Source organism: Suillus subaureus (assembly GCF_016647635.1).
Source record: "Suillus subaureus strain MN1 chromosome Unknown BJ212scaffold_5, whole genome shotgun sequence".
NCBI classification, from domain to species: domain Eukaryota; kingdom Fungi; phylum Basidiomycota; class Agaricomycetes; order Boletales; family Suillaceae; genus Suillus; species Suillus subaureus.
Window position 1 is genome coordinate 808,405 of NW_024538561.1, and position 26,935 is coordinate 835,339.

Sequence of the window (26,935 nt, forward strand, 5' to 3'; positions counted from 1 at the left end):
GTTGAAGGACGGGTGTGGTGCCTGGCTTGGACGTCCCCAGATGGCCTGTAACTTGGACGCAGATCGCAGTGCTGGGCAGACTTCATCAAATCCATTGCCATATCTCTGAATGGACAATACAACGCAATTATGGAATCTCGACAACAACCAGCCTACCTCGACAACATGTGGTTTTCGGCAGATGGAATGGTACTAGCCACTGGCTGTAGTAACAAAAATGCGTGCACATGCCAGGACGTCGAATCTGCGATAGTGAAAGAAGCTGGTCCCGACAAACTTCTGTTGGACCAGTCACCAGCACGACAAGTCGGTTCTCGCTGTGCGTGATACTTTCATAAATAGATCTCATTAATCATTTAAACATATGTAGACCGATGTGGACATGTCCGTCAGCCAATCAACTTGTACACATCAGCGGCTCTTTTGTTGATTCATTGATATTGGCGTCCACCCAGCATCCATGCAATTTGCCAACCTCACTACGTGATAGCAGTGACTCGCTCTTAACTCAGTGAATTCGTGACTATCAAAAATCATTTCGATAGCGAAGCGTCATGCATCATGTGTGTCTTAGAACATTATCTACTTCCTCGCGTATGTGCCTGACCATCATTGCCTAGCTTGTAAACACAATGAATATCGATGGAGAACCGCGCGCTCATCCTTATACTGAGGAAGACAGTGCAAATGATTCTGCTTCAAAATTTATGCTTGTTCGGTAAGACCTCGTGTCTCACTGCCCTGGGACCGTCGGTCATATGCAGCAGGCTTTGGCGTCAGATAAGAGCATGCTTCTGTGTCAAAATTGACGCCAGAACAGCGACTATTCTCCTCCGCTTCCTCTAGGTACTGGACCAGTACTTCTGCGGGCTCTTGAGAATCAAGATGAGCGTCTCGAAAATTTTCAAACGCCCGCCCTGGGGACTTGATTCTGTGACACCTCGTGTTCCGGCGCAATCGGCCTCAGGGCTTTGGCGTCAGATAAGAGCATGCTTCTGTGTCAGAATTGACGCCAGAACAGCGACTATTCTCCTCCGCTTCCTCTAGGTACTGGACCAGTACTTCTGCGGGCTCTTGAGAATCAAGATGGGCGTCTCGGCAAATTTCAAACGCCTGCCTTGGGGACTTGATTCTGTGACACCTCGTGTTCCGGCGCAATCGGCTACAGGGCTTTGGCGTCAGATAAGAATGTGTTTCTTTGATGTGCAGAGCATTAACTATATATTTCCACCATTTCTCCCTCCCTACTTTCCTATGTCCCCCAGCCCAAGACATGGCAAGCGCAACCCCACGGAATGAAGTAATGCCGAATAACACGAGCGAGGAATGTATAGTATCCATTGAGGGATACCCGGCCAATCAGATGTAAATATCAACCAACTAGCACGGTACATTTGACGTCTAACTACAATTGTCTCGAAGGCCAAACACCCCGGAGCAGATCCAGGATGCGATCAAGCTGAATAACACGAATGAGGATACTGTGGTGTCCATCGAAGGAAGCCTTGCTAAGGATATGTGAATGTCAACTATCAGCACGCTACACTAGACGTCTAACTATATTTTCTCAAAGGTCAAATACGCTGATGCAGATTCTTGATGCCCTCAGAGGATCAGAAGAACGCGATGACAATTTAAAGTTTTGGGCGATGTACAACAAAGTTTCGAATGAGTACGACTATGACCTCGTCGGGCGGGCTGATGACGATATGGGCAATATTCTGACTTGCGTGCGTTTCTTTCTACGTCGGTCAATGCAAGTCTCACAGGCGTATTAGGCTGCTATATTTGCAGCCGTCAACTCCACCTTCATTGTCGGGACGCAGCCTAATCCAGGAGACACTACCAATGTCCTCCTCCTCCATCTAATTCAGATATCTGTCAATGGCTCAAATTCTGTGCCTGACATCAACACCCTCTCCTCATATACGGGATTTTCCTCTTTGACGGTCTGGATTCAAACACTTGCCTACGCTAGCCTCGCGTTTAGCGTCTTGGCCGCGTTTGGGGCAGTCTTGGGAAAACAATGGCTGCACTCTTACATGGCAAATCGAGGACGAGGGACTCTCGAAGAGCGCGGTATGCGCAGGCAGATGAAGCTAGACGGAGTAGAATATTTCCGTCTAAGGGCTGTCTTGCAGACATTCCTGGTGCTGCTCCAGATTTCATTCCTGCTCTTCGGCCTCTCGCTAAGTGCCAACGTGTGGGTCAAGCAAACCAAGATATCCAGTGTTGTCATCTGCACCACAGCTTTTGGCATTCTCTTCTACGTGGGCATTATCCTCATGTCGGCATTGTGTCCGGACAGTCCTTTTCAGACACCAGGGCCAGGGTTATTTACGGCTATCTGCCAAAAAATTATTCCAAAGACATTCAGATCGACTCGCAACACTGGTAGATTTGCCAAATCATCCGCCATTCGCTGGATACTAGAGACATTGACGAACCCGGAGGTTGTCGAGGCTGCGGCTATGATTGTACCTTGCGTGCAATGGCCCCCGAGCCTTGATGTTTCAACAGTCTTCGCACGTTTACGTCGTCATTTTATGGCGTGTCGTGACACTGACAAGGAAGAGCTATATGTAAAGTATGGCAAAGCTATGGCCCATCTTTGCATCCAGTCGGGGAAAATCAGTCGGGGACTTTTGGAATTTTATTCAGACAATAAATTTCAGACAACCCAAAGCCGTTTGGTGCACGATGCGTTCATGGCTGGTCGTGCCGCCTACAATCAGTTCAAGAAGTCATGGGCAGAAGACGCTAAACCGAAGCATCGGGCCAGTGCACGTACTGCTCTGAGAACAATGCTTGTCCATGGATTGTCCTTTAGACTTTCATGTCCGGACGATGAAGAGTTGACTTGGAGAGGTGATCTACAATGGCGTTACAGTGATGGGCATACGCCCAGCTGTGAAGAATTCGATTGGCTCGTCGATTACCTGGCGGATGGTGCAGAGTACCCCACAGACGATGAAACAGAAGGTGATGCTTTGCTAGCACTGAGCGCCATGCGTGGACTAGGGAGCTCTACCAGGCGACTGTCCTACATCAGGTCGCTTATCCGCTGTATGGACTCTCCCAGACCTCCCCGAGTCCGGCATAGCGCGCTTAGAGCTGTTTTTGAAGCTCGAGAAGAACTAGCTTCTATAGCCAGTGTCTCGATGTCACAGGATGACGACGCAGAACTCCTGAATACACTTTCCCGCGCTCTTCTAACTGCTGTACGCCCAGACGACCGGATAATCCACGATACTGGACCCGACGCCTCTTGCCACTTTGATCGAGACAATTGCTACATCCGCATCATCTATGACTTGACAAAAAAGGACGAGTGGTGTAGACGTCTGATCCATGATGACCATCTCGCACAGTGTATTTCTCTAGTTGACGGCAATCACCTGCGTTGTTCGGATGCCAGATTCTACCTTCTTAAGATTTTCGGCCACGTCATGTCCTCGGGCAAGGATCTCCCTTTCAGTCCTGCCGAGGAGAGGTGGCGGCAACTTATCGCAGATGCATGGGACTTTGCGAGATATGTCGAAATGGATGATGACTACGTCGATGGAATACCAGCCTTAGTGACAGCGACAAGGTTGAATTTGACAACCTCGTGTGGTGTTCCGAGGAAGTGGTTTGCAGATCTCCACGCAAATGTGCATACAGTTCTGGTCGATTTGCAGGAAAGACAGGCGATCCTTGCGGATGATGGTGTAGCTCAGGTTGCCGTGGATGTTGTATTACTATCCTCTATGCGGGACTTGTGCGACGATCTGCGTCCTATGACTGAGGACCAGAACGCCCTGCAAAGGGATGATAGACAAGCAACTGCTGGCGAGAGCTCGGTATGTGCCCTCACGAGATCACTGTTGACGAACACTAATAACATCGCACTGCTCCTGACGCATCCTTGTTCCAGATCCAGCACCGTAGCGGATTCCAGCAGGCCCTGCAGAAATTTAAGAACGTGACGAAAAAAGTTTCCGTACGTCGACGTGAATGCTGGTGGAGTTGGGATATGGCTGATATTATACTTCAAGTGTTCCGACCACCAAACGCCTGCTGTCCAGGACGTCAATCTTCAAGGTGCGCCATCGAATCAGAATATCGAGGTAGGTGGTCATCATCTTGATCTTGAACTTGTCTGAGGTCCACCAAGGATGTGTTGCTTCTGCATACTTCCGACAGTGGAAAGCCCACCACATCTGCCAGTGAGAATCAAATTGGTCGTGTGAACCAAGGAGCATCTGGCGAACCTGCATCGAAGGTACTTGGGCCAAACGATCTGGTTTTCATCTTTTATTATTTTGGTGGTCGTGCAGGTTCTCGCCGCCCCTTCTGGTGTGGAAGAAATTCCTGAATCCCAATTAGTTGATGCTCAACTTCGGGATGCCGTTAAGGGCGTGGAAGGTATGAGACTGCTCGGGGGACGTGTCACCTCTGTGGTATCCGCAGCCAGCGATGCCCCAGCAAATTTAGCTGCAGCAGACGATTTCCAGGCCACATATCTCCAACCACTCAAGATTTTTGATAGTGCCATTGAAAATATTGTGGATGTATGAACCACTCTTCCTGGTTGGAAGCGAGCTGATCAGGTTGCATAGGTACATCCTTATGCAAAGATGGCACTGGGTATGCTGTCTGCTGCATCCAAAGTACATGTAGTTTTGCCCTCCTGTTTAGCAGTTGTTGACTCTATATACTTAGGTATTTCCTCGCGCTCAAACAAAACGCGATCAATCGGTACTATCTCTTCTCAAGAAATTAGAAGAAGTCTATCGCTTCATCTCACAAGACGACATTCCTAGCCGGATTTCATCCGAGCGCAGTATCCTTGAACAGATCGTCCAGCAGACTCTAGAGTGCGCGTGTTTCATCAGGGACTACTCGAAGAAGAAGAGCCCTAGTAAGTCATCGAGCTATTGCACTCCGCAAATTGTGAATCTTATACCATTATCACAGGGATGGTTTTCGGGGGAAATGTCTTGAAGACGGATGATCTGATTGCAAGGTACAACAAGATTTTGGACGAGCTTATGCAACAATTAGTCCAGCTTCGTCTAACGCAAGCCAACGAGGTCATGCATACAGTAGTCGCGCTGGGACCGAGTGTTAGCTCGTGAGATTGCCGCAGGGTGAGCGAGAAAAGCAAGTTCTACAGGCGAACTGTTGAATAACCTCTATTAATAGACAAATGCTGGGTATGTATGTACGAGTAATTGTAATATAAACAGAATACGGTGCGATTATTAAATCTTGAGGGGATGAAATATGAGAAAAGTGAGGATACTGTATAGGATCGAGCGAGTGATGCACTGAAGGTTCCCAATCTGGTATCCTGAGGCTATGTTAGAAGCTGTGAAGTGAACACAAGGATAACAGTGTAAAGCGTACCAGTTCAAACTTCCAGTGTACTTTTGACCTGAACGCCATTTATGTCTTGGTGCCAATACATCGGGAGCAGTTGAGAACAACCTTCTCCCCAACTTCGGTACATGTGGGTGAGGTCATTTGAATCTTCTCGAGATCCCCTTTCATGTTCAGTACTTGTCCGCCAGTCGATGTTGCGCCAATGTTAATGACTAGGAGCTCATTCTTGGCGAGTTTTGAGACTTTGGTTTGTTTTTCGTCCTCTGTGCGAACGCCCAGCAAACGACAGAGAAGGAACAAACTGTTTTAAAGCTCTAAATTCTCCTTAAAACACGCTAGCATGGCGAAAACGAGGATGCTTGATGGTATAGACCTTTCCGACGGCACCCAGCACTTGACCAACCAAACGATCCGCTCCGCATAGCGCAGGATCCAGACATCGATCAGCCCTCCTGATGGAGATGGGCATACAACTGAGCAACGCCAATCCCAAAGTTGAGCGTTGAATCCGCCTGGATCCGAAGGAAATACATTGATTCTGATGAACATCAGCCTCTGAGCGATCCAGACTGTTTCAAGAAGCCACAGGGCCTTCAATGCGATCTACGTCCAAAGCTATACCGCAGTATTCACGCAAAAGTTTGTGAAGAACAACAAAGGCTAGTATCAGCGATTGGGAAGGTTCCGGTGCTCTGGGAACACGGTAATTAATGTATGTCCTACACACCAGATGTGTATTATCGAGCATCGGCCACTCGGCGGTGACGGGCGCGTCCGAGAAGTAGTTGGCTGGAGATGCAGATTTACGATCTGAAGCTCGATTTAACATAGAATATCATTGGTCGGGCAGTAAAAACGGGAATCGAGATTGTGACGGACTCATGATCAGAAGTGGAACTTGAGTGTTTCACCTGCACAGCCTAAACATAAACTGTGACATGAACACGTGGAGGACAACGTACCAGCCCAAACTTCTGGTGACGCCGACTTGACCTCAACATTCATTGTATCTCGGTGTCAATATATCGAGACCAGTCAAGAAAGATATCGTGGTAGGTGATGATTTTGGACTTTGTTGGATAAAACGGAACAGCGCTCGACCCATCGTTAGGAGGCAGGAGGTATCAGCGATAACGCATGGCCAGAAATTTGAAGGACAAACTGGTATAATCTATGGACGCCATACATCTGCCAGGCGGAGAGCGGATGATCATTCGGCTCGCTACGGGTTTGGACTCGAAGAGTGGCAAACAGATAAGGGATGACTGATGGGACGAAGGAATGCAGTGTACACTATAGCGTCATCTCCGGACGTCTTACGCACCGAATTGGTATCATTGGTGAGATGACGGGCACCTTCGAAGAGCAGTTGGGTGAGGAGGGGCAGTTTTACACTTTGTTGGTTACATGTTGACGAGTGAAGTTGCATCAGGTAGGGTTGTGACGGGACACGCGAAGGGCGTACGGTCAGTCCGTCGTGGAAAGAAGATTGTGGCTGATGGAATGCGACTCGTGATCAGAAATGAGGCTTGGGCGCTTCAGTTACACAAGATATGCTGTTAGCTGTGAAGTGAACGCGAGGACAACACGTTTTAAACGTACCAGCTCAAACTTCCGGTGCATTCTTGACCTAAATGCTCTTTGTATCTTGGTGCTAATACGTCGTGAGCAGCTGAGGAACATAGTGTCGTAAGTGATAATTTTGGACTTTGTTGGATGAAAGCTAAGGCGGAGCTGCGGCTAGTAGTTGATTATGTCTTTACCCATCCGAGTCGTTGGAAAGCAGGAGAAATCGAAGATAACTCTGCCCCGCCAGAAATTTGAGGGACACACCGATTGGATTGAGGCCGTCATACATCTGCCAGACGGAGAGCGCATGATGACTTGTTCAAGGGACGGCTCGCTGCGGGTATGGAACTTGAAGAGTGGAAAACAGATAGGAAACGACTGGCGGGACGGAAAGAGTGAAGTATTCACCATGGCGTTGTCTCCGGACGGGAAGAAAGTGGTTAGCGGGAGTAAGGATGGCGAAGTGAGGTTGTGGGACATCGAGACAGGCAAAGTCGTCGCGAAATGGATGGGGCACACAGACGGAGTGACGTCTGTCTGCTGGAGTCGAGATGGCCGGGGAGTCTTGAGCGGATCTGACGATGGGACTGCAAAGCAGTGGGATGTAAAGAGCGGAAAGACGATCCTCACACCAATCGAGACAGGGCACCCTGCGCTCACAGTCGTCTACTCGCCAGACATGACCATGTTTGCGACTGGCGGATACGAACAGCCTTGGGACACTGGAAACAAATACCATGTCAAAATCTGGAATTTGAAGACAGGTGAGCTTGTCGCCACTCTCAAAGGACATACAGAAGAAGTGTTTTTCCTGGTTTGGCCCGAGGCCCCGGACGGAAAAACGCTTATATCTGGGTCATACGATCAGTCGATTAGGACATGGGATACGACAACTTGGAAACAGATTGCAGTGCTGGAAGGGCACACCGAGGGTGTCTTTGCCATTGCAATATCTCCAAATGGCCGCATCCTCGCAAGTGCATCGGAAGATAAGACGGCGCGATTGTGGAACCTCAGCAACAACCAGCCCATCAGTTCACCCCTCCAGCATCAACCTCTCGTGAAATCTGTGTCGTTTTCGGTAGATGGAAAGCTACTAGCCACTGGCTGTGGCTATGACGATGATAACGCATATACCTGGGATGTTTGTGCGATAGTCAAAGAAGCTGGCCTCGAAGAACTTCTGTTGGACCAGCACGACAAGCCGCTACCCGCCGTCCGTGACTTTTATAAACAAATCTCATTGCATTTAAACTTATTCCTTCTAGACTGATGCTACACGACGTCCAGTCCGGCCATTCGATCTCTCTGTACGTAACACTCTCATCCTCAGGTCTCATTGCATTTAGACCTACCTCTTATAGGCTGATGCTACACGACATCCAGTCTGTCAGCCAATCATCGTCCCCCAGCTCCGGGTACCCGAAGGTTTTTTTGACGACCTACCAGATCGCGCTCACGTACGTGGTTAATATCTCATCCAGTCAGCATCCAGTATCGTTTTCCTGACCTCAATATTCTTAGATTTCTGCACGGCACCACCTCCACCCTCGATCATGGGCATCGCATATAAGCACCCTTCGTGGCCAGTTTTCATCTTTATTCCACCCCATACACCCCGATGCCCACATTACACCATCTCGACCCCGCCCTTTCCACTGGACTAGAAACCTTTTCTCTGGCAGACCAAGCGGTGAAGACATCGAGCTGCACGAGCATGGCTCAACAGTAGTTGACGTCCCTCATTGCCAGGCCAAACGCGTATGTCACACACTTTCTCGAATGTTCAAACCCCACTTCAAGCACTAATCCTCATGTAATGATAAGACATGCTGGACGCTGGACGCGCTTCTGGCTCTTTATATGTTGTACCTCTACGGAGTATATCAACGGCCACCATTAATCCAATCTGCTCATTCTTTGCGAAGTTCTCATCTGACATACTGGTAGGATAAGTCCTTTGAGATTGAAGCTGCGCCATGCTGTGCCTTTCAGTTTCACATCCTCGTCGCGGTGCACCCCTCATATGGCACCAACGACGACTCTATAGTCACATGCAACGAACGTACTCCACAACATACGCGTCTATTGGACTGATCACTGGTGTCGTACTTACTCTACTGCCTGTTCCAAACTGTGGTAAGCGGACGTTGACATCCGATGACTCCAAAGCCCACAGCTCATGTTGAATCACGTAGTTCACGTTCAATAAATAAATCTGTCTGGCAGCAGCTATTGATTCCATCTCGCACTGCCTGCATTGATGCCGTGCAAAAAATTACCCATAAAAGCAAGCGCCCGAATTAAGCGAAGAGTTGGCAGATTCTTGGAACGTGTTGATGCTGTTCGAGTTTTTACTGAACTTCAACAATTATCTTCACGCTAACAATGAAGCCTCGGTCACCGTTAAATCTTCCGACGGAGACAGAGTGCTCACCTATTCTTATTGTCAGCCATCTCATGATGAGCACTTTGGATCTCTGTCCAAGGATACACCTGTGGAGTTGTATGTCCGTGTCCGGTGGGATGAGAAAAGCAGAAGAATGCACTCACTCTGTGAATGTAGGTCCGCAGCGGGCCACCTCCGTTGGCGCCAGTTACCTTATCAATCATATCACGGAAACTTGAGCTTATAAGAAAAATCAGTCTGAAAGGGAATCATATCAGGCAATATTATGATAATACCTTGCGATGAGCTCGGTCTGATACTGTAGACTACGGGAACGCAGCGTAGAACCTTGAATGCGGAGACGCTTGTGAAGGATCGGGCTTAGGTCGACCGAGGGGACCTCGCTCCCTAGCCAACCATTTAGTCACGAGTTTTTGGACTTCAAGACATAACAAATGCCCACCACTCAAAGTAGCCAACATCGTCATCCTACCATCAATGGCGAGGGATTCTATATTCTTGGCCCAATGACTTTGCCCAACGAAATCTATGACAACATCGACACCTTTACCATTGGTCATTTTCTTCACCTCCGCGGCAAAGTCTTCAGTTCTGTAATTGACGGTATGCGTGGCCCCGTTAGGAATAGACCGCAGCCAATTAAGTTTTTCTGTGGTAGACGCCGTTGCAGTAACGGTTGCCCTGTGAATACGAGGTGATACGTATTCAGCAAGAACATGCAGAACAAAGCAGAACAGCATCGAAGGCAGTGAGGATCGGGGTACTGAATACCGGAACACTCACGCTCCTGATTCTCTTGCTATTTGGATAGCCGCAATGCCTACACCAGAAGCGCCTGCATGAACGAGTACATGATCGCCCTTCTTGACTTCCCCGTACTTCACAAGAGCTTGATAGGCTAAGAATGGTCCCAGAGTAGTCAGAACCGAAGACGACTGCTTACTTGGCTGATCTGCCGTGCTCACCTGTAATATAGCACTCTGGTATACTGGCTGCCTCCACCCAAGATAAGTGATCGGGCTTCTTCAACAAGAGTCCTTCGTCACAGTTTACGAACTCCGCATAAGCTCCCTGAGGTACCCCGTGACAATTTTAGTCAGTCAAGAACATACACCTTGGCTTGGGCAATCGACTAACGCCGCCCACAAGACCGAATACTTCATCCCCAACAGCCCATCTCGTTACTCCTTCCCCGAGCTCAGCCACACGCCCAGAGAATTCCACACCAAGAATAGAGGAAGCGCCTGGGGGTGGAGGGTAGCTTCCCTGACGCTGGTAATGGTCCAAGCGATTAATGCCGAATGCGACAATCTACCACGAATATTCCATACCGGACTAGATCAATTTTCGTAGATCCATAATATGAAGAAAGGCACGGACCTTTACCAAGACCTCTCCCCTCGTTGGGACTGGCTTATCTGTCTCCCCAATGTAGAGGTTTTCGATGGGACCCTGACCGTCTTTAATTAAAACAGCGCGCATCTTGGACATCATCACAATAGCACCGGGTGTCATGGTTCGGACGATCGTTAATCTGTGTCTATGATAAGTGATGGTGCGTGGATGTTTGAATCTGAACACAAAGAGGTGGGCAGGGGTAATCTGATTCCGAATATGGAGCGTAACCTTACATAAGCTTTTAAACCTTAATTCTATCTGCAACTTAAACATTCCCTGACAGAGTATACGTTTCAAATTGGAATAACTGATTATAAGAGGTTTTGTATTCCACGAAAATCCAGCAACTACCCAGCTGTCTCTGGAAAGAATGGTCCGTAGATGTCGCAGGGAAGTCTAATTTCAGAAGTTGTTCAGAGGTCACCGCTCCCGAAGCAACGATGTTTAGTCGGTGGTGTGAATTCAAATGGTGGATATGATTGCTTGATCGATGGCGAGCACCGTGAAATCGCGAGAGTCGGATACGAAACCAGATCGCAGTCGTCGCCCTTCCCTGTTCTCAAGTTCTTCTCCACTGTGCAGGACTATCAGCTGAACTGTCTTATAAATGCTCACCACTGGGGGGATCACGAGGGGAACCGTGCGATGCACAGGAAATAAGAATAATGTTCCATAGGGCAACCACGAGGCCTGGGTTATCATCCCAACGTGGAAGAAGATACTCATCAGTGATACCTCATTCAGTTCAACTTCAACTCCCCTATCGTTCGTACCGATCGATTTGCTCTCGAGAAATTATGTGGTATTAAAAGTCATTTATTCCGCTGTCTACTCGGAACAAACAACAGCGAACAGCATATCGTCTAGCTAGCGTCCCAATAACAATCACACATGACTATCCTGCGACGGTGAACTGTGAGTACGCTATCTAATGCAAACGATGAACAAAACTAACCTTTAATATGTCAAGGACGACATGTCTGCGCGAATGCGGTTGTAATCGAGGAGGCCGTCGAGCGGGCCAAGAGCTGCAATAGCGATCTGCAAAGGAGTGATTGAGTAAAAGCATCCAGCTTCAGTTCGGGAAGAGATTCTTACGTCCTTGTCCCACAGATATTTCTGTGCGACGCGCTTGATCTCATCCGCGGTTACAGCATCGACGGCAGACTCGATCTGCTGTGGAGTGAGACGACGACCAGTGGTGACAAGTTGCCTTCCAATATCCTCGGCAATAGCAGTCGTCCCGTCAAGAGAGAGCAACAAACCGGCCTTCAGCTGACTCTTGGCGCGCTCGACCTCGACATCAGTCGGAGCCATAGACATGCGGCACCATTCCTTCAGAGTGAAATGTGCCATGTCATCAAGGTTCATGAGGTTCTCGGACACCAGGTAAATTCCCCAGAGACCGGTGTCGGAGTAAGACGTGGAGAAGGACATAAATGAGTTAGCAAGGTTGTTCGATGAGATAACGTGGGAAAGGCGGGATGAGAGGAGAGGAGAAGCCCCGAGGGAGCGATCCCAGTTGCCCATAATACTCTGCATTACCTGCATAGGGAAGTAGTCGGGTGAACTCCAACCAACACCCTCAACGGCAATGGCGATGTGTGCACAGGGAATTGCATCATCACGGAGGCGAACGTCCGAACCGACAAAGTTCGAACGAGGGTGAGCAAGACGGCCAAGAGGAATCGGGTTCTGTGAGATAGGAAGCGAAGAGAAATGTTTTTCAGCAAGGTTAACCAGCTCCTGGTGGTCGACACCTCCAGCACCAACGAGAACCATGCGGTCGGCGGTGTAGTTGGTTTTGATGTAGGAATCAAGATCGTCACGCTTGATGGAGAGAATGTTGGCTTTGGGGCCAAGAATGGTACGACCGAGCGGTTGGTCTACAAGAGATGATGAATGAGTGCAAAGCGAGTACGAGATCGAAGCGAGATACGTACGTTGGAAGGCAACAGCATGAAGGTGATCGAACACAACCTCTTCGAGCTGTTTGTCGACCTCCTGCTGCTCTCGAAGGATAACATCACGTTCCCTCTCAACGGCTGTAGACTCCAATTTGGAATTCTGCAGAATATCGGAAATGATATCAACGGCGACCGGAACATCTTTTCGGAAGCTCTTTGCATAGTACACGGTCTGCTCGCGAGAGGTGTACGCATTTAGATGTGCGCCAAGGTTCTCAACTTCGAGTTCCAACGCGTGTTGATTGCGACGTTTGGTGCCCTTGAAGGCCATATGCTCAAGGAAGTGGGCAGTGCCATTAGTTTTGTCGGTCTCGGCACGCGAACCGGCATCAATCCAGACACCGATTGTTGCGGTCTGTGCATGAGGATGAGACTCTGTTGCGACAGTTAGGCCATTGGAGAGAGTTGTTGTTTGGGTAATGGGAGATGGAATGTTCACAGCTGTCGCAAATGACCGCAAGGGCCGCTAGTTGGGGATGAAAATCAAAGTAATACGACCTAGAAAAGTATAAAAACTTACAGGATTGCGTGCTGAAGTTCTGAGTGAACGAGCTAGCGACGCCGACAGTGCTTTGGAGACCATACCGAAGAAGACAGAGTAAAGGCCCGCTGTGCAGTTGGTCCACCAAAATATTCACTCTTCGGGAGTTCTCGGTTTCGCGGCTTATCCCGATACATTTAAACCTCCGCTTTCAGCGATTACCACGGATGAATGTAGGAATACTTCAGTATCTCGATGAGTTGGCATGATCTCTGTCAGTAATTGGTCTCACTGCAGAGTCGCAAAGATCGTGTCCGAGACCTAGCGAGCGTTTTGAGCTCACACGCAAGGTTTGTCAACCAACGCGTTGGACACGCACAATTCATGTTTCGTTTTGTGACATTCTTGCAGCCTTGGACGACAGACTCACTTTTCGGACTCTTGCTATCATACTATTCCTGCCAGGTCACCAGCGTGCACTGCTTAGTTCATATCACACTTCCCGTTCAATATTTGCCGCAGAAACATGACCCACACCTCACAATCATGCGATCAGGCCACTTCTCTTTGGCTCGCCAATGATTTGCCCCGAGAGATCCTTTCACACCTCAAACTCGGTGGCTGCCCTGAAACTGCAATTAATTCTTCCTTCAAGCTAGGGAGCGCAGCACAGGTAAGCAAACCTCTCTCAAGTGTTCGGATGTCGATCGATATGAGCAAGCCCCCTTAAGACATCCATCGGTCTTTCAGGCCTGGCAGCTGCATATATACTTTCTCTGAGGACCGGAAATATGCAAGATGTCAGTGTCGATGCACGTCACGCTATTCTAGACATCTCTAGGTTACTCTTCCCTCGATCTTTGATATTATTTTACTAAAACCAAGTAGTGAATCTTGGTACACCGTAGATGGCCAGATTCCCACTGCATCTGCGCGGGATTACTTGGCAGGAATATACAGAACCAAAGACGACAGTTTTGTCCGTCTGCACACCAACTTCCCGCAGTAAGTTTGCATCAATTTTAGGCAGATATTTAGTGGCTAACGATCACCGAAGTCACCGACAGGGCATCCTCAATATTTTGCAGTGTGACCCCACTCGTGAAGCCGTCCAAGCCGCGTTATTGCAATGGAATGCGAAAGATTTGGAAGATGAGGCAGTAAAGCAGAAAATGTGTATTGCTGCCTATAGGACATTCGAGGAGTGGGACAAGCATCCGCAAGCAGCTGCATTAAGAGGAACACCTCCAGTCCAGCTCATCAAGATTGGAGAAGCTCCTAAACGGGACATCAACGAGTCCCCACAGTTCCCTCTCGAGGGAATTAGAGTTTTAGATCTGTGCCGGGTGCTTTCAGGACCCGTGTGTGGCCGAACGCTCGCAGGTATGTGTCAACATTCTTCTCTTAAAGTGATCCGGGCTGCATGATTGATCTGCAAATTCGACAGCGTATGGTGCTGACGTGCTCCTCGTTACCTCCCCAAAGCTTCCGGATTTACCCGTGCTCGATATCGATACATCTCGCGGCAAGCGCACGACACAGCTCGATCTCACCCAACCCTCACAATACGATTGCCTGAAAGAATTAGTAAAGGATGCCGATGTATTCTTGCAGGCATACCGACCAGGTGGCCTTCAGGAGAAAGGGTTTGGACCCCAGGAGCTTGCCAAAGTTCGGCCTGGTATTGTGTGCGCCAATTTGACAGCGTATGGTTGGGAGGGTCCCTGGAAACACAAGCGCGGCGTAATGCCTTTTCAACTTTCATTACTATACTTTCTGACAATGAGATCTCTAGTTCGACTCGCTCGTGCAGACTGCTACAGGCTTCAATTGGGCGGAGGCTGAAGCTTTTGCTAAATTCGATGGACTGCCCATCATGAATAAGCCAGAACCTCAAGCACTCCCTGTACAAGCCTTGGATCATGTCGCAGGGTACTTCCTCGCTTTTGGTATTCAAGCTGCAATTGCAAAAACGATCACCGTGAGTCCTCAGGCCCCAGTAACGTTCGTCGTAGTCAAATTCTTAGAATCTCTTATTGGACAGGAAGGCGGTTCCTGGGAAGTCCGTGTCTCTTTAGCAGCAGTTGCGCAGTGGTTCCGATCACTCGGGCAACTTCCGCCAGATACCGCGTTCAGAGATGGGAGACCTCTTCCAAAGCGAATGATCCCATCAGACCCAGAGGTAGCTGCATTATCGGTCACACTCCACGAGGCGACAGGTGATAAAAGGGACGTTGAAGGGCGTCTCAGGACGATGACAGCTATTCGCCATGCAGCGCAGCTATCCGTCACGCCTGTCAAAGACGTGGAAGCTCCAATGTGTTTGGATCGGCATCAACCCGTGTGGCTGCCGCGTGTGTGAGATGCTAGATGCAAGGAAAGTTGGATGAACTGCTGACGGATCTCCGTCGCCAAAGTCCTTTTCAATACAATATGACAAAACCATCAATACTAGGCTTGATAATTAAAGTCAATCCACGCTGGTATACCGTCAAATACTTCTTCCAGTGTGAAGGATGACGCCTGCGTGGAAGTCAGGATATGGTCTTGCGCTACACGTGCCGACGTGCTCCCTCCAGGACCTGCGAGCAGCATAAGGATCTGACGCTGGCAGCATGAGTGCACGAGGCTTACCAGACGAATTAAACTCTGCGTAATAAGTGGTGTCTGGAATGCTTCCTCTGCCATAGAAAATCAGCGATCGGTGTCGTCCCCCTACAACGATGCTTACTTTCCAGACCAGGAACTGAAACCTGCAGGCCGAATGCTCTCATCCATGTAGGTGTTCAAGTACACAGCAATGGCCAGTGCATTCCATGGGCGTCCTAGAGGCAATCCAAACTTAGCATGACAATTAAAAGGTGCGTTCCATTTCTTAGCTTACCGAGAGAACAGCCGGATTTGGTCACAGTGGTAGCATTAGCATCCGGGGACTGAATTTAAAACGAAAACAGTCATTGAAAAAAAGACAAGAGGACCAAACCAGAAAACTGACTCGAATGATTTTGGAATCGGCGATGTATGCCCCATTCTTGGTGCCACTCTTACCCTGCCAGGCTGTGATACCACCGCCACAAGCTCGGTTAGCCAAAATCACGTTTTGGAACCAGCTATTCCAAGAGTTACTCGGAGAGTTTATATATGCATTAATACACACTTACGCCAAGCCAAATCCGAAAAGATCTGCATGCCACAACATCAGCAGTTACAACACGGTTGTTCCAAGACAACATGGCTTACAATCAGTTTGACCATATATTATACTGTCAACGACATATGTGTATGCACCGCTGCCAGTGTACCACGTGTCTTGCCAGCCAGCAAAGGCACATCCATAGAAGGAAGCATTTGCATAGCTAATGGAGGTGACGAGGGCTTGAGAAATCGAGTAGTTGGCCTGAATTAGGTCAGATTGTACAGATGTATAATTATCAGAAAGCAATCAACGCTTACAGCGCGATTTTCGAAGTCGATATTATATGCTCTGAAGTTAGTGTTACCGAAATTTTCTCCAGAGGCAGGTGCAACAGTGAGAGTCGCAGTCTCCTCGTCGGTCAGCCCAGATTCGACGTATAAATTGTACCAAATGTGAACCAGGTTGCGCTGAGAAGCATTCCCCGCTGAATGGTAAGCAGTGGAAGGATCAAGTTGACCCTACACAAGAAATATCTCGGCGATTGAACGTCACGCCTGAGAAAGTGATGATTACCAGAAGAGTGAGCGGTGCGGACCGCGCAATATTGACCTGTTCAAAGTATTCTCCTTCTCCGATCAGAATTACAGCGTCGCCCGTCTGTGGCCTAGGGGAATATCAAGACAGGAGACAAGGAAAAAGTTTCCAGCAGTCACCCACAGAGATTTTATAGCAGCTTGGACACTTGTAAAACTTGCCCTGCTATCTGTGGGCGACACAAACAAGGTTCCTGCTGGGCACCCAGTTAGCGGAGAGGTTTCTGCATTCTTTTGCAATTGGCACGCGAGATAGTTGGGGGAGAGTGCCTGAATTTGCACAAATAAGCTAGCTAGAAATGCAACAAGGCCTGCAAGGTGCGTCAAATATGGTCCCATCGGTGCGTTGCCTTGGGGGAGGGGGGTAATGGATCATCTGCCTACCGTCGCCCTTCGCGCTTATATACTGCAGAGTCTCGTCGCGAGATTTCCACATACATTTCCAGGCTAGTAACGTCGGAAATGCAAGAGAGCCTGATATGTAGCGATCACGATGCAAAAAAGAAGTAGACACTAGACGCCAGATCCGAGAAATTCAACAAATTGTATCCGAGCCTTCTGAGGTGATGCCAGTCGTAACCGAGACGTTGCAACCGTAGTACACCGACTCAGCGTGGGAGAAAATACAAGTCACTCATGTGGGTCGGTGAATGTCAGCAATGTACTGGTCTTCCTGAGTCCGACCGTGACTTGGGCGTGGTCCAAACGCGCTGCCGTGATACGTAACGGCCACGGAAAATGTAATGCTGAAGTTGTGGCAGACCATGACCCATGATGTGGATTGTCGTCATGTATACTCAAGTCAGAGTCGACCACGAGTCCACGACCGTCAATCTGAAGCAAAGAAACGGGAAGTGATAGTACCAGGTTACCGACATTGTGATTGAAACGAGGAGGGCTGCAAATATCACGATCACGTATGATATATGATATCTAGTTGTTCAGCAACCCCGAGCGAGTATCGGAAATTTGGAATGAGCTACCTTTGACTGAAATATTATTAAGCTCATATGATGAGGAGAGATAGATTACAAGTAGGAATTTCGGTAATCAGTGGATAAAGTGACTAAGCGACAAGACACCAACCCCTGACTACACTCATTAGCTTATTCATTCTTCAGTCTACTCGATGTCACATTATATCCCAACGGTCATCGTACCTTAAGGCCTTACCACCCGTTCGTTCTTGCTGCCTTTATTGTTGATCCCACTAGGCCTCATCGATAGCCTTACTGTCACACTGTGACATCACAATTGAGTCAACTTTGGGTATGCTTCGTACCGTCGCTTCAACTCTTGCAATGTACTATCCTCAATTGTGCGATAATATCAAGTTTGACAGCTCTCTCCTACGCGAAGGGGATGCTTTATGTCTTTTCCTTGCAATGATTAACCCTTGGCTTTACATAAATAAGCGGAGTGTTCATGATAAAATTTAAATTCGAATGTACAGCATATCCTCAATTGCAACCGGCTTTTAGCAACTTGACAAAGGAATTTGGGATGCTCAGCGCTCAGGCCTTAGGCCTTTGGACCCTTGTGCGTTATTACTTGCAAGTTGTTACTGCACTCACTGATTACATTCTGGACATAGACATGACCTCACCGACACGACGAGTGCTATGATTAAGTGAGACTTCGAAGATTTGAAGAAGTTACGACAAGCGTAAATTGCTGTCATTAACAGCACATTCTTGTCGATCGATGAGACGCACCAGCCCTAACATAATATCTCAGTTCAGAAGATATCTCATGACTTGCAGCTGTCCTTGGTAACATTTCAAAGAGCGCCCAGGAGCAGCAGTCCAAGAGCCTGTAGATTGCGGCAGAAGACGAGAACCACAACGGAATGTCCGTTCCTCCCAACCCATGAAGGTGCTATCACCGCGTGTGCGAGCAGGCTGTGCCAGCAGAGCCAGGCACATCTTGGCGGTCGCCCACAACGTCAGGCTCTACCTCTTCAGTCCTCCGAGTCTCCACAAGAACTTGCGAGTCTTGGATCCACAAACGGCAAAGTGGGGTTTCACGAATTTGAACTCACGAACTGTCTGGAATATTCTGCAATCTCGGAACATTGGTTGGACCAAGATGGCAGTATGCTTGGCATGTGATACAGCTCCCGTATATCCGCTGGGTCACAGGCTCCCTCTTCGTTTCGTAGACAACATCGAATCAAACGTTTATTCCATCGCTGTACATGCCCAGGGGTACTCACGTACAGCCGAAAGCCCCCTTGCTGCCAGCGCAAAGGTGCAGTATATCGACATGTTCCGTTAGAGTCAGGGTCGGACTCATCACGGAACGGTCAACGTCGCACCTTTCCTTGTTGTTGCAATACCCCTGTATCATCACCTCATAGCTTTTTCGTTAGCTGAAGCCTGATGGGCATCGCAGTGGAAATGCTTTACCCAAAACTTTCCTATCATATTTTATTTTTATTTATTGAACTCTGATTTCCATGTTTGAAACCCTATTTGCTCTGCCCCAGCTCGGTTCCGAACCTCGTGGACATATGGCAAGCTGTTGGCGGTGAGTGCGGAGTTCCCTACGATCACGTAAAGCGTAAACGCTGGCAGGCACTCATAGCGGCAGATTAATCCACATAGCTGACACCTGCCGTGTCAGACGTACGACCTGAGTAGCTCCACACAGCGCCCTTGGGTCAGAAGGTATCAGTGATCATGGCTTGTAGCTATCTTTTGGTGGCACTTCAAAGAACACGATAAGTTCAAGGGCGAAGACAGCAGTGGAAGATGGGTACCACAATGACGCGAGTATCTCTTTCTCCTCATGAAGGTATTATCGCCTCATCTATGCGCAGGCTGCGCCAAGGAGCTTCGAGTGTATCTCCCAGGCTCAATTTCTCAAATTACAGCTTTCTCCACATGAACTCGCGAACCTGTTAATGTCCAGAGTCTTTGATTCACGGATGAGAAGTGGAGATTCAAGAGAATGAATCCGGTATACACGGACTGTCAGTTATTCCGTGACCTCGAGGCTTGGAACGTTGGTGTGTGATAGGCAAGTTGTACCTTGGTATGTGACACAGCTTACTTCCGTCATAGTCGCTGGCTCACTGCCCCCTGTTATTTTTTTTACTTGCGTTTCTGTTGCAGATATTATTGAATCAAACATGTTTTCCATCGTTCTAGATGCCCAAAGCACAGTCGGGGAACTTTTGATTGCATCTGAGTACCAATGCAAAGCTGGGCGATATGCAGCGTGTCTCACAATCAGTCGTTGCAGTTGTGCCTGTGCCTGTACGTTATCGAAACGCTCACTATTGCAATTTGTAGATTGACCTGATTCACCCATCATAAGTATGCAGGTTTAGTCTAGTAGCCTAAGCAAACCTTGGACGAATGAAGATAGTTGCTCCTTCCTTGCCAAGGTTTTGTAATAGATACGGTGCCCCTATTATGCTTTTGCTTGTTTTTCGTCGGCTCACGGATTATGGACCTTGAAAGTGCTCGTAGAAAGGCCTCGTCGAAGCTTTCTTGACATGTTGTGTCCCTAACCTCTATTTTTGATATCAATGAACCTCAACACAGACGGGCCGGCTCAGCACTACCCGGTTTCTCAAACTGGTCAGGATGTCAAGAGACCTTACTCTGCCCGAGCCTGGTTCCGAGTTTCACTAACGTGGGCTTCCCTGTAATCACGTAAACTCCTCGTAAAGTACAAATGCTTCGCAGCCTTGGCTTAACATAGCTCACATTTCGAACACAGCTGTCATTTAATTATCAATGCATCAAGCATTATAGTTCCTTGATACTTGCAACTAGTCTACGTGCTGGTAATGTCCGATTTCCTTTTGGACATCACGAGTACATATTTATATATGGGCAGTGAGTTTTCGCTGATCTGACTCCCCTGCGTACCTTTCTCTTTTCTTAAGGATCGGCGGCACCATTTCCCCTTCTGTTCATAGCGCAACTATTCGGTCTGAGAGTCACTCTGACGATGTCGGTCCCACTGAACGCCGAAATCATCAGTGAAGCGCTGGAAGCGTAAGTGCCGTGTCCCATGCCGTGTCCCTCAGTTTCCTCACCCTCCTACCAGTTACCAAACTGTTGTGGGTTATTAAGTATACATATATCCAATGGTCTAGGCTCAGGAGACATCTGAAGGCTGTTGGCGTCGTTGGCTTCACAATTCTGGTGTGGGATCATGTGATCACGTTTGCAGACGAGGTCCATCTTTGTTATTTTACTGGACCATTGGCTAACCCACCACAGGTGGAGATCATATGGGGTCGTCCGAAGAATCTCTGTAAGCTTGTCCATAGATTGTTTTCTTGGTGGTGACATCAACTTTCAGTGACGTTCTTATTCTTGCTCGTATGTTGGCGGTCAGAAAATGACGTTTCCTGCCTGACTTTGGTGTAGAATCGGTACCTCACACCCATTGGTTTCATCGTGAACCTTGTTGGTGAGTTCTGAATGCCTGTTGTGCCGACAAGTGACGCTTCAATTATCACGAAGCATATAGCCTGCCTTCTTGGTTGTTCATAGTCAGTACTTTTTGGTTTTCTATGATGAAGACAATCTGACGAGAAATGTAGAAGTGAGGCATCCAATTCTAAACTTCAATGCGTTCTGACAGGTGCATAGGTGCGAGCATTTCGTTCGGTACGAGGGGGCTATGACGGCAGTGGCGATTCAAGTTGTGGGGCTAATGATGTTCCTGCGGTGAGCTCTCAATTGAAATATACCAGTCATCATAATACATAATTTCTGAATCCTATCTGTCAGCGTTCGAGCTATGTACCGCGATAACAGATATGTTGTGATCTTTGTGGCAACGTTGTTGTTTGTTTGGGTGGCAGTTAGTGCTTGGCTGTTGTCTCACGGCGTGGGTGAGTGCCGAAGTCGTTTGACGTGCGATTTGGGTCCAGTTAATCTGTCGATCAGCTGTCCCTCACTCTCCTTTTATACATTGTGAGCCCATCTACCTGGACGCTTCTTATCTCATCTACTCACAGTTTTCACACAGCTTGTCGTATGGAGTTCTCTGATTGTGTGTATGTTATTTATGCTTTTCAGCGAATGGAATGCTGAAAGCAAACTCAGAGGGGGTCTTGCAGCTGCGTGGGCATGGGTTCCTCTTTGCTATGACACGGTCGTCTTTGCCTTGACTCTGAACCGAACATTGCCCTCGATGCACAACAAAGAGGCAGGGCATATCATTCACACGCTATTCATAAATGGAGTTTTATTCTACAGGTGCGCTCCTGGATCGAACAACTGCAGAATTTTATATGATTAAGTTTAATAGTGTAATGTGTGCCATAAACCTTATCTTTACCATCATGGTTGTGAGGGCTCCACAAGGCTTGAAGAACATTACTGGACAGTACGTCTTCTATGTGTCACGTGGCATAGTTAACTAACATCCTCTGAAACCGAAATTCTTTTCAGACTTGAACTTATGTGAGTGTGGTCGAATGGTGGATCTAGCAACTGATTTCCAAATATCAAATGTGTAATTTTTGCAGATTAACGGTGAGTCCGATTTACGCAGATCATGAATTTCCTGCTTCATGTTATCCTCGGCCGCATTCCTTTACAAGGTCGCAATGATGTCACGCATCACCCTCAGCTTAAAGAAAGAGGGTACACGTGGCTCTGTACCACTCGACACACATCTTGGAAGCAAATTTCCGCTCTGCTTCGATTGCCAAAGGCGTGTCCAAGATATCATAAAGCCACAACCACCAGCTTCTAGCTCCCAGACTCCTCCAATAAGAACAGAATTAGTTGAAACGCAAGGTCACTCAGGAGCTATCGACGGTAATGTATCCTCTCAAAGACAACGAGACAGCGAAGTTCGCACCTGCTTCACCTGCCATTCAGTGACTGTTGCATTCGACCCTGCGGATGATGAACGCAGTCGGTACCGGGAGGCAGTGGTTTGAATAAAGATTGTCATACAAAACCCTGTATGACATAGACTTGCAAAGTATGTTATTCAAGTGGTCGATAATACGTTCATTTAACCTCGGATGTTCAAACAGACTCCAGATGTTGTATTACTATTACCAATTGTCGTTTCGATCTTCACACTTTACGGCTAATTAAAAAATCATCTTGTTGAGATTCTTGAACTCTCCTTTGTCCAACAGTAGGCTGACATTTACAATATACCCAGTACTAATACCATCACATCAGTAGTAGCCATGTACTTTTTTTATTTATTTTTAAATCCAATTTTTGTCTGGTTGGGGTACAGTACCCTATGTAGGACATTTCTATCTAGGAAAGGAGGACACCTGTGTCCTCCGCTGTGTCTCCTACTCTGCAAATGCCCTGACGGGGGTTTGATCCCTGCCAGTCCACCATTCCTGCTGGCCATTTTAGATGCATGAGTCTGCTACTCCATGGGTCCAGGTTAATACAGTTCGTGGTTGTGATGGGCCTGTTGTGTGTTGGGGAATATACATGTACTTGGATCACCTAAGTGATCTTTGCACAAGGGGAGTGAAATGGAGTGCGGAAAGAAAGAGGTAGGATGGGTCCAGCATGATGTGCTTGCTGATGAAACCTTTTGTGCCATGTCTCCTCGATAAAAATTCTCTGCCCTGTCTGTCTCCTAGGTCTCTTTGCAGCTAATTCTCCAGATGGGCCATCAGATGGTGCCTGTTGCCCTGTGTTGGCAAGTGATAATAATTAAGGTGTGTAGATGGGAATCGTGTGTTGCTGATCTGTTTATGGGTATGATTGTTATCTGGTTTCAGTGTGAGGAAGGGGGAACATCACCAAAAGTGGGCTTCAATCTTCTGGTGCTATTGACAAAGCGTATGAGCGGCGCTGTGGCCTTAGCATTGGTGAGCAAATATGTGATGGACGAGGCTCATCTTTTGAGGATGGAGGTAAGGATGTGTCTATTGTGCACATAGTGTGGGCATAGCAGAAGGTAATGTTGTACTGTCTCGAGGACACCTTCACAGTGAGGGCAGTTGGGAGTGGCACTTTTCTTGATGTGGTGTAGGTGTTGGTTGAGTGTTATGTGATGTGTGCGGAGCCTAGCAGGAGACTTATGTGGCATTTTGGTAGGTGTTGGGCGTGGGAGATGAACATTTTGCTTGCTGCAGTGAGGTGGGGGTCTACTTCAATGGTGCACACATAGCGAGGGGAATTGGACCAGTATCTACCCCATCTCTCTGTGGATTCCTGATGCTGTGCTTGTTTCAGCACAGAGAGGCTGCTTGGGAGAATGCCTTTTCTCAGATATGGTGGAAGGTGGTGGATGGCACTGTTGTTGCTCCAATTCTTCGCAGCTGTCTTTGCCTCTTGATCTGCTTTCTCATTGCCCTCTACTCCGTTGTGACCTGAGATCCAATGGACCTTGACCTTGAAGTTATGATCCTTGCTAGCTTTCTTCAACCTGTCTATTGCACTGTGAAAGTGGTCTATCAGGTAGTGGCCCGGTTTAGTGGAAAACAGGTCACCGGATTTGATTGTTGCTTGGTTATTGACATATATTGTGACAGGGTACATGATATCCTCCTCTGCTGAGAGGAGCTGCGCTGCTAGTGTCAGTCCTACTGATTCCACCTTGTATACTGTGTGTTCATCAATAGAGCCAAGATGGTATCTTAGCATGCTTGGGCGGGGATGTCCTCATCTATATAAAACTGCTGCTGCACCCACATTTCCATCTATGCCTGAACTGTCGCAGTATATCTTGATCTCGTCTTCATTGGCATCATGTTTTGCTATAGCTTGTACTCTTGTTTTGGCGATGTAAGTCGAGTACAATTTGTGGTTGTTTGGCAGGTGTCTGCTATGGGTGATGGATTCGATGGAGGTGATGTTGAGTTGGGAGGCATGGAATAGATGGTGGAGAGATGATTGATGACATTTGATGTACTTCTTGGCTGCTTTCCAGACTGGTTTGTGCATAGGGTGGGACTTAGGGTGAGCAGCTAGTCATACTTCTGCTTGATAGCAGAGGTTCTGCATCCTGTGCTCTATTGGTAGCAGTTTTGCATGGACTTCTAATGTGTCAGTGGCTGTAGTACGCATTGCTCCTGTGATACTTAGTGCAGCCAGTCTTTGGATACGGCCTAGGCGTCAGGCTGTTCCAATGGATCTGAGTTGCTGCTTGTCTTCATTTCCAACAAAAATAGGGCGTAACCAGAGATCGACTGTATAGAGCATTTTATGTAGGGCTACTGATAAATATAACTGACACATTAATGAGAGTGGGACACCTGTAGAGGTAGATGAAATATGATGCAGCTGTAAGACGTATGCTGTTCCTTTTGTGATGGCATATGCTATGTGTGCTTTCCATCTCAGCACTTGATCAAGGATAACCCCCAAAAATTTGTGCATTGCTGTTGGTGTGATCATGGTGCCACAAGTGACTAAGGGCAGATGGTCCTTTGCTGAATTCATAGAAAAGTCCATTAGTGCAAATTTGGATGTTTTGAATTTGGAGTTATGATCTTGTGCCCATATGTAGCCTCCTCCTTCTCTTTCCAGCATGTCCTTCAAGATAGTGTGTGTTTCATGGAAGTTTTTTCCGATGGCAATGAATGCAGTGTCATCAATGAAGGTGAGGGTACATTCCATTTTTGAGTGGCCTACTACTATATCGACTAAATCAGAGTTGTAGATTATGTACAGGATTATTGAGAGAGGGTCTCCTTGGCCTATACTGTTAGTGATTGGGATCCATTCTGATAGGTGGCCATCAAATTTTAGCTGTGTGTCTTCCTGTTAGTAATCATTCAGTGAAGCTAATTAGTGATTCAGGGAGCCGACATGTGCGCATATTGTGTAGCAAATGGTCAGTTACAGCATTGGGGAAGGCTCCTTTGATGTCTAAAAATAGTGCTGATACTACCTTTCCTTGTTGCCAGGTGTCTTTGATGGTTGCCTCAAGAAGGTGGAGAGAGTCTGTGGTGGATCGTCCAGGTCATCCACCGAAGTGCATACTGGGAAGGAGTTCGTGGTGTTCTAGCAGGTATGTCATTTGGTCAGCTACTACAGCAGTTAATAGCTTGCAGGTCATATTGAGGAGTGCGATTGGTCTGTAAGCTTTAGTAACAGTATAGTCAGGCTTGCCTGGCTTTCATAGCACTACTGTTGTGAAATTGTGCCATGGGTTGTAATATGTGTTGAGTGTGAAGACTGCTCTAAATAAGTGGAGGAGATAGGGACATAGCAGGTGTTAAGGTCGCATGCTCAAGGGGGTTGGATCACAAGGGCTTGGCCTCAGCTCATACACTGTGCCCCTTTCCTGAGTATGTGCCCTTAATTTCTGGGGGCTAGAATAGTCGTCTGGAGTTTCTGGGATTTGACTAGGGTGGATAACGGACGTCCGGATCTGAAATGTGAGATAAATCCAATGGACGTCCGGATGTTACCTGGGCAAGCAGATAAGACTAATCCGGATGAAGTCCAGACTAGAAACTAACAGAGGATAGACTATCCTTAAGGTAGAGTCAGAAATGTAGTCTAGGATGCAATCCTAAGACCCAGAATATGACAAGAGACTTATCTTGAGTCTGGAGGACACAGGAATGAGCAGGAACTAGGATGATATTTGAACTGGAGTATTTCCGAGAGTTACAGGAGGTTTATATACTGTAGGTATCATATAGGAATCAGTCAGCAAACATAAAGGCTATGTACGAAGCATATGCAGAGTCTATTAGTAAGTAGGATGGATCACAAATAATGAACACCGGAAATGAAATGTATGTAATGGATCAATAATCAAAAGGAAAACATGGTTAACCGGAGTCTGGAGACAGGGGCAGTCTAAATGGGGTTGGGCGCTGATATAGGGTTTGGATTCCAGAAAGGAGATAAAGATAGATCAGATCATTTGAGATCTGGATCTCGGATCTGGATATCTGGAGAAGCGGATTTAGAGTTGAGAGTCCAGAATGGCATATGACAGCAGGTCAGTGCAGTGGTTAAAGATTATATTACTAATCCCATCAGGGTCTGGGGCCTTGTATGGGCTTCACTTTGAGATACTACATTGGAGCTGGTTGGA

The 26,935-nt window shown here is 47.7% G+C and overlaps 10 protein-coding genes across 10 annotated transcripts; 5 read left to right on the forward strand and 5 right to left on the reverse strand.

Annotated features, from left to right (window-relative positions):
• Positions 1–792: 792 nt before the first annotated feature.
• BJ212DRAFT_818692 (uncharacterized protein) lies at positions 793–1,392 on the reverse strand. Its single transcript, XM_041344139.1, has one exon. The coding sequence runs from the start codon at positions 1,339–1,341 to the stop codon at positions 964–966; it is 378 nt and encodes a 125-aa protein (XP_041197052.1). The 5' UTR covers positions 1,342–1,392; the 3' UTR covers positions 793–963.
• Positions 1,393–1,586: 194 nt separating this feature from the next.
• Positions 1,587–2,030, forward strand: BJ212DRAFT_1263975 (uncharacterized protein; the record flags this gene model as incomplete). Its single annotated transcript, XM_041330387.1, has 2 exons — positions 1,587–1,730; positions 1,779–2,030. Coding segments are annotated over 2 exons (396 nt in total), but the record flags the coding sequence as incomplete, so codon positions are not given.
• On the forward strand, positions 1,866–3,149 carry BJ212DRAFT_1425256 (uncharacterized protein; the record flags this gene model as incomplete). The annotated part of the gene is made up of 1 exon (XM_041337654.1): positions 1,866–3,149. A coding segment is annotated over exon 1 (1,107 nt), but the record flags the coding sequence as incomplete, so codon positions are not given.
• A 2,281-nt stretch (positions 3,150–5,430) lies between these two features.
• BJ212DRAFT_1296649 (initiation factor eIF2 gamma, C terminal-domain-containing protein) lies at positions 5,431–6,372 on the reverse strand (the record flags this gene model as incomplete). Its single annotated transcript, XM_041332484.1, has 4 exons — positions 5,431–5,668; positions 5,741–5,970; positions 6,095–6,177; positions 6,330–6,372. The coding sequence occupies 4 exons, from the start codon at positions 6,370–6,372 to the stop codon at positions 5,431–5,433; spliced, it is 594 nt and encodes a 197-aa protein (XP_041197055.1).
• Positions 6,373–7,180: 808 nt separating this feature from the next.
• Positions 7,181–8,047, forward strand: BJ212DRAFT_1425257 (Serine/Threonine protein kinase with WD40 repeats; the record flags this gene model as incomplete). Its single annotated transcript, XM_041337655.1, has 1 exon — positions 7,181–8,047. A coding segment is annotated over exon 1 (804 nt), but the record flags the coding sequence as incomplete, so codon positions are not given.
• Positions 8,048–9,290: 1,243 nt separating this feature from the next.
• Positions 9,291–10,828, reverse strand: BJ212DRAFT_1444946 (quinone oxidoreductase putative; the record flags this gene model as incomplete). Its single annotated transcript, XM_041338030.1, has 9 exons — positions 9,291–9,318; positions 9,374–9,432; positions 9,490–9,565; positions 9,622–9,733; positions 9,789–10,027; positions 10,130–10,244; positions 10,312–10,417; positions 10,484–10,657; positions 10,727–10,828. The coding sequence occupies 9 exons, from the start codon at positions 10,826–10,828 to the stop codon at positions 9,291–9,293; spliced, it is 1,011 nt and encodes a 336-aa protein (XP_041197057.1).
• Positions 10,829–11,288: 460 nt separating this feature from the next.
• Positions 11,289–13,321, reverse strand: BJ212DRAFT_1329502 (Metalloenzyme, LuxS/M16 peptidase-like protein). The gene is made up of 5 exons (XM_041334698.1): positions 13,232–13,321; positions 12,688–13,177; positions 11,843–12,630; positions 11,700–11,785; positions 11,289–11,644 (listed from the first exon to the last, which is right to left on the reverse strand). Exons 1-4 carry the CDS (start codon positions 13,292–13,294, stop codon positions 11,702–11,704), a joined length of 1,425 nt encoding a protein of 474 aa, XP_041197058.1. The 5' UTR covers positions 13,295–13,321; the 3' UTR covers positions 11,289–11,644; positions 11,700–11,701.
• Positions 13,322–13,428: 107 nt separating this feature from the next.
• Positions 13,429–15,946, forward strand: BJ212DRAFT_1329511 (CoA-transferase family III). The gene is made up of 9 exons (XM_041334699.1): positions 13,429–13,542; positions 13,604–13,865; positions 13,924–14,033; positions 14,081–14,197; positions 14,250–14,575; positions 14,640–14,935; positions 14,988–15,173; positions 15,237–15,772; positions 15,825–15,946. Exons 2-8 carry the CDS (start codon positions 13,719–13,721, stop codon positions 15,552–15,554), a joined length of 1,500 nt encoding a protein of 499 aa, XP_041197059.1. The 5' UTR covers positions 13,429–13,542; positions 13,604–13,718; the 3' UTR covers positions 15,555–15,772; positions 15,825–15,946.
• BJ212DRAFT_1477071 (carbohydrate esterase family 8 protein) lies at positions 15,644–17,260 on the reverse strand (the record flags this gene model as incomplete). The annotated part of the gene is made up of 10 exons (XM_041339486.1): positions 15,644–15,774; positions 15,827–15,873; positions 15,924–16,017; positions 16,077–16,125; positions 16,188–16,302; positions 16,354–16,375; positions 16,433–16,589; positions 16,646–16,846; positions 16,902–16,992; positions 17,046–17,260. 10 exons carry the CDS (start codon positions 17,258–17,260, stop codon positions 15,644–15,646), a joined length of 1,122 nt encoding a protein of 373 aa, XP_041197060.1.
• A 3,624-nt stretch (positions 17,261–20,884) lies between these two features.
• On the forward strand, positions 20,885–22,838 carry BJ212DRAFT_1296654 (uncharacterized protein; the record flags this gene model as incomplete). The annotated part of the gene is made up of 13 exons (XM_041332485.1): positions 20,885–20,931; positions 21,033–21,193; positions 21,242–21,261; positions 21,310–21,352; positions 21,406–21,434; positions 21,527–21,612; positions 21,676–21,779; positions 21,917–21,944; positions 21,967–22,146; positions 22,199–22,276; positions 22,342–22,353; positions 22,419–22,425; positions 22,494–22,838. The coding sequence occupies 13 exons, from the start codon at positions 20,885–20,887 to the stop codon at positions 22,836–22,838; spliced, it is 1,140 nt and encodes a 379-aa protein (XP_041197061.1).
• Positions 22,839–26,935: the final 4,097 nt, after the last annotated feature.

Bases quoted from the DNA above. Each gene is read 5' to 3' on its own strand.
- BJ212DRAFT_1329511 (XM_041334699.1), top strand. From the start codon at position 13,719: ATGACCCACACCTCACAATCATGCGATCAGGCCACTTCTCTTTGGCTC. The intron at 14,034-14,080 runs GTTACTCTTCCC...AAAACCAAGTAG, and splicing joins GCTATTCTAGACATCTCTAG to TGAATCTTGGTACACCGTAG. The intron at 15,174-15,236 runs GTGAGTCCTCAG...CTTATTGGACAG, and splicing joins CAATTGCAAAAACGATCACC to GAAGGCGGTTCCTGGGAAGT.
- BJ212DRAFT_818692 (XM_041344139.1), bottom strand. From the start codon at position 1,341: ATGGATACTATACATTCCTCGCTCGTGTTATTCGGCATTACTTCATTC.
- BJ212DRAFT_1329502 (XM_041334698.1), bottom strand. From the start codon at position 13,294: ATGGTCTCCAAAGCACTGTCGGCGTCGCTAGCTCGTTCACTCAGAACT. The intron at 13,178-13,231 runs GTAAGTTTTTAT...ATCCCCAACTAG, and splicing joins GAACTTCAGCACGCAATCCT to CGGCCCTTGCGGTCATTTGC. The intron at 12,631-12,687 runs GTACGTATCTCG...CATCTCTTGTAG, and splicing joins TCATGCTGTTGCCTTCCAAC to ACCAACCGCTCGGTCGTACC.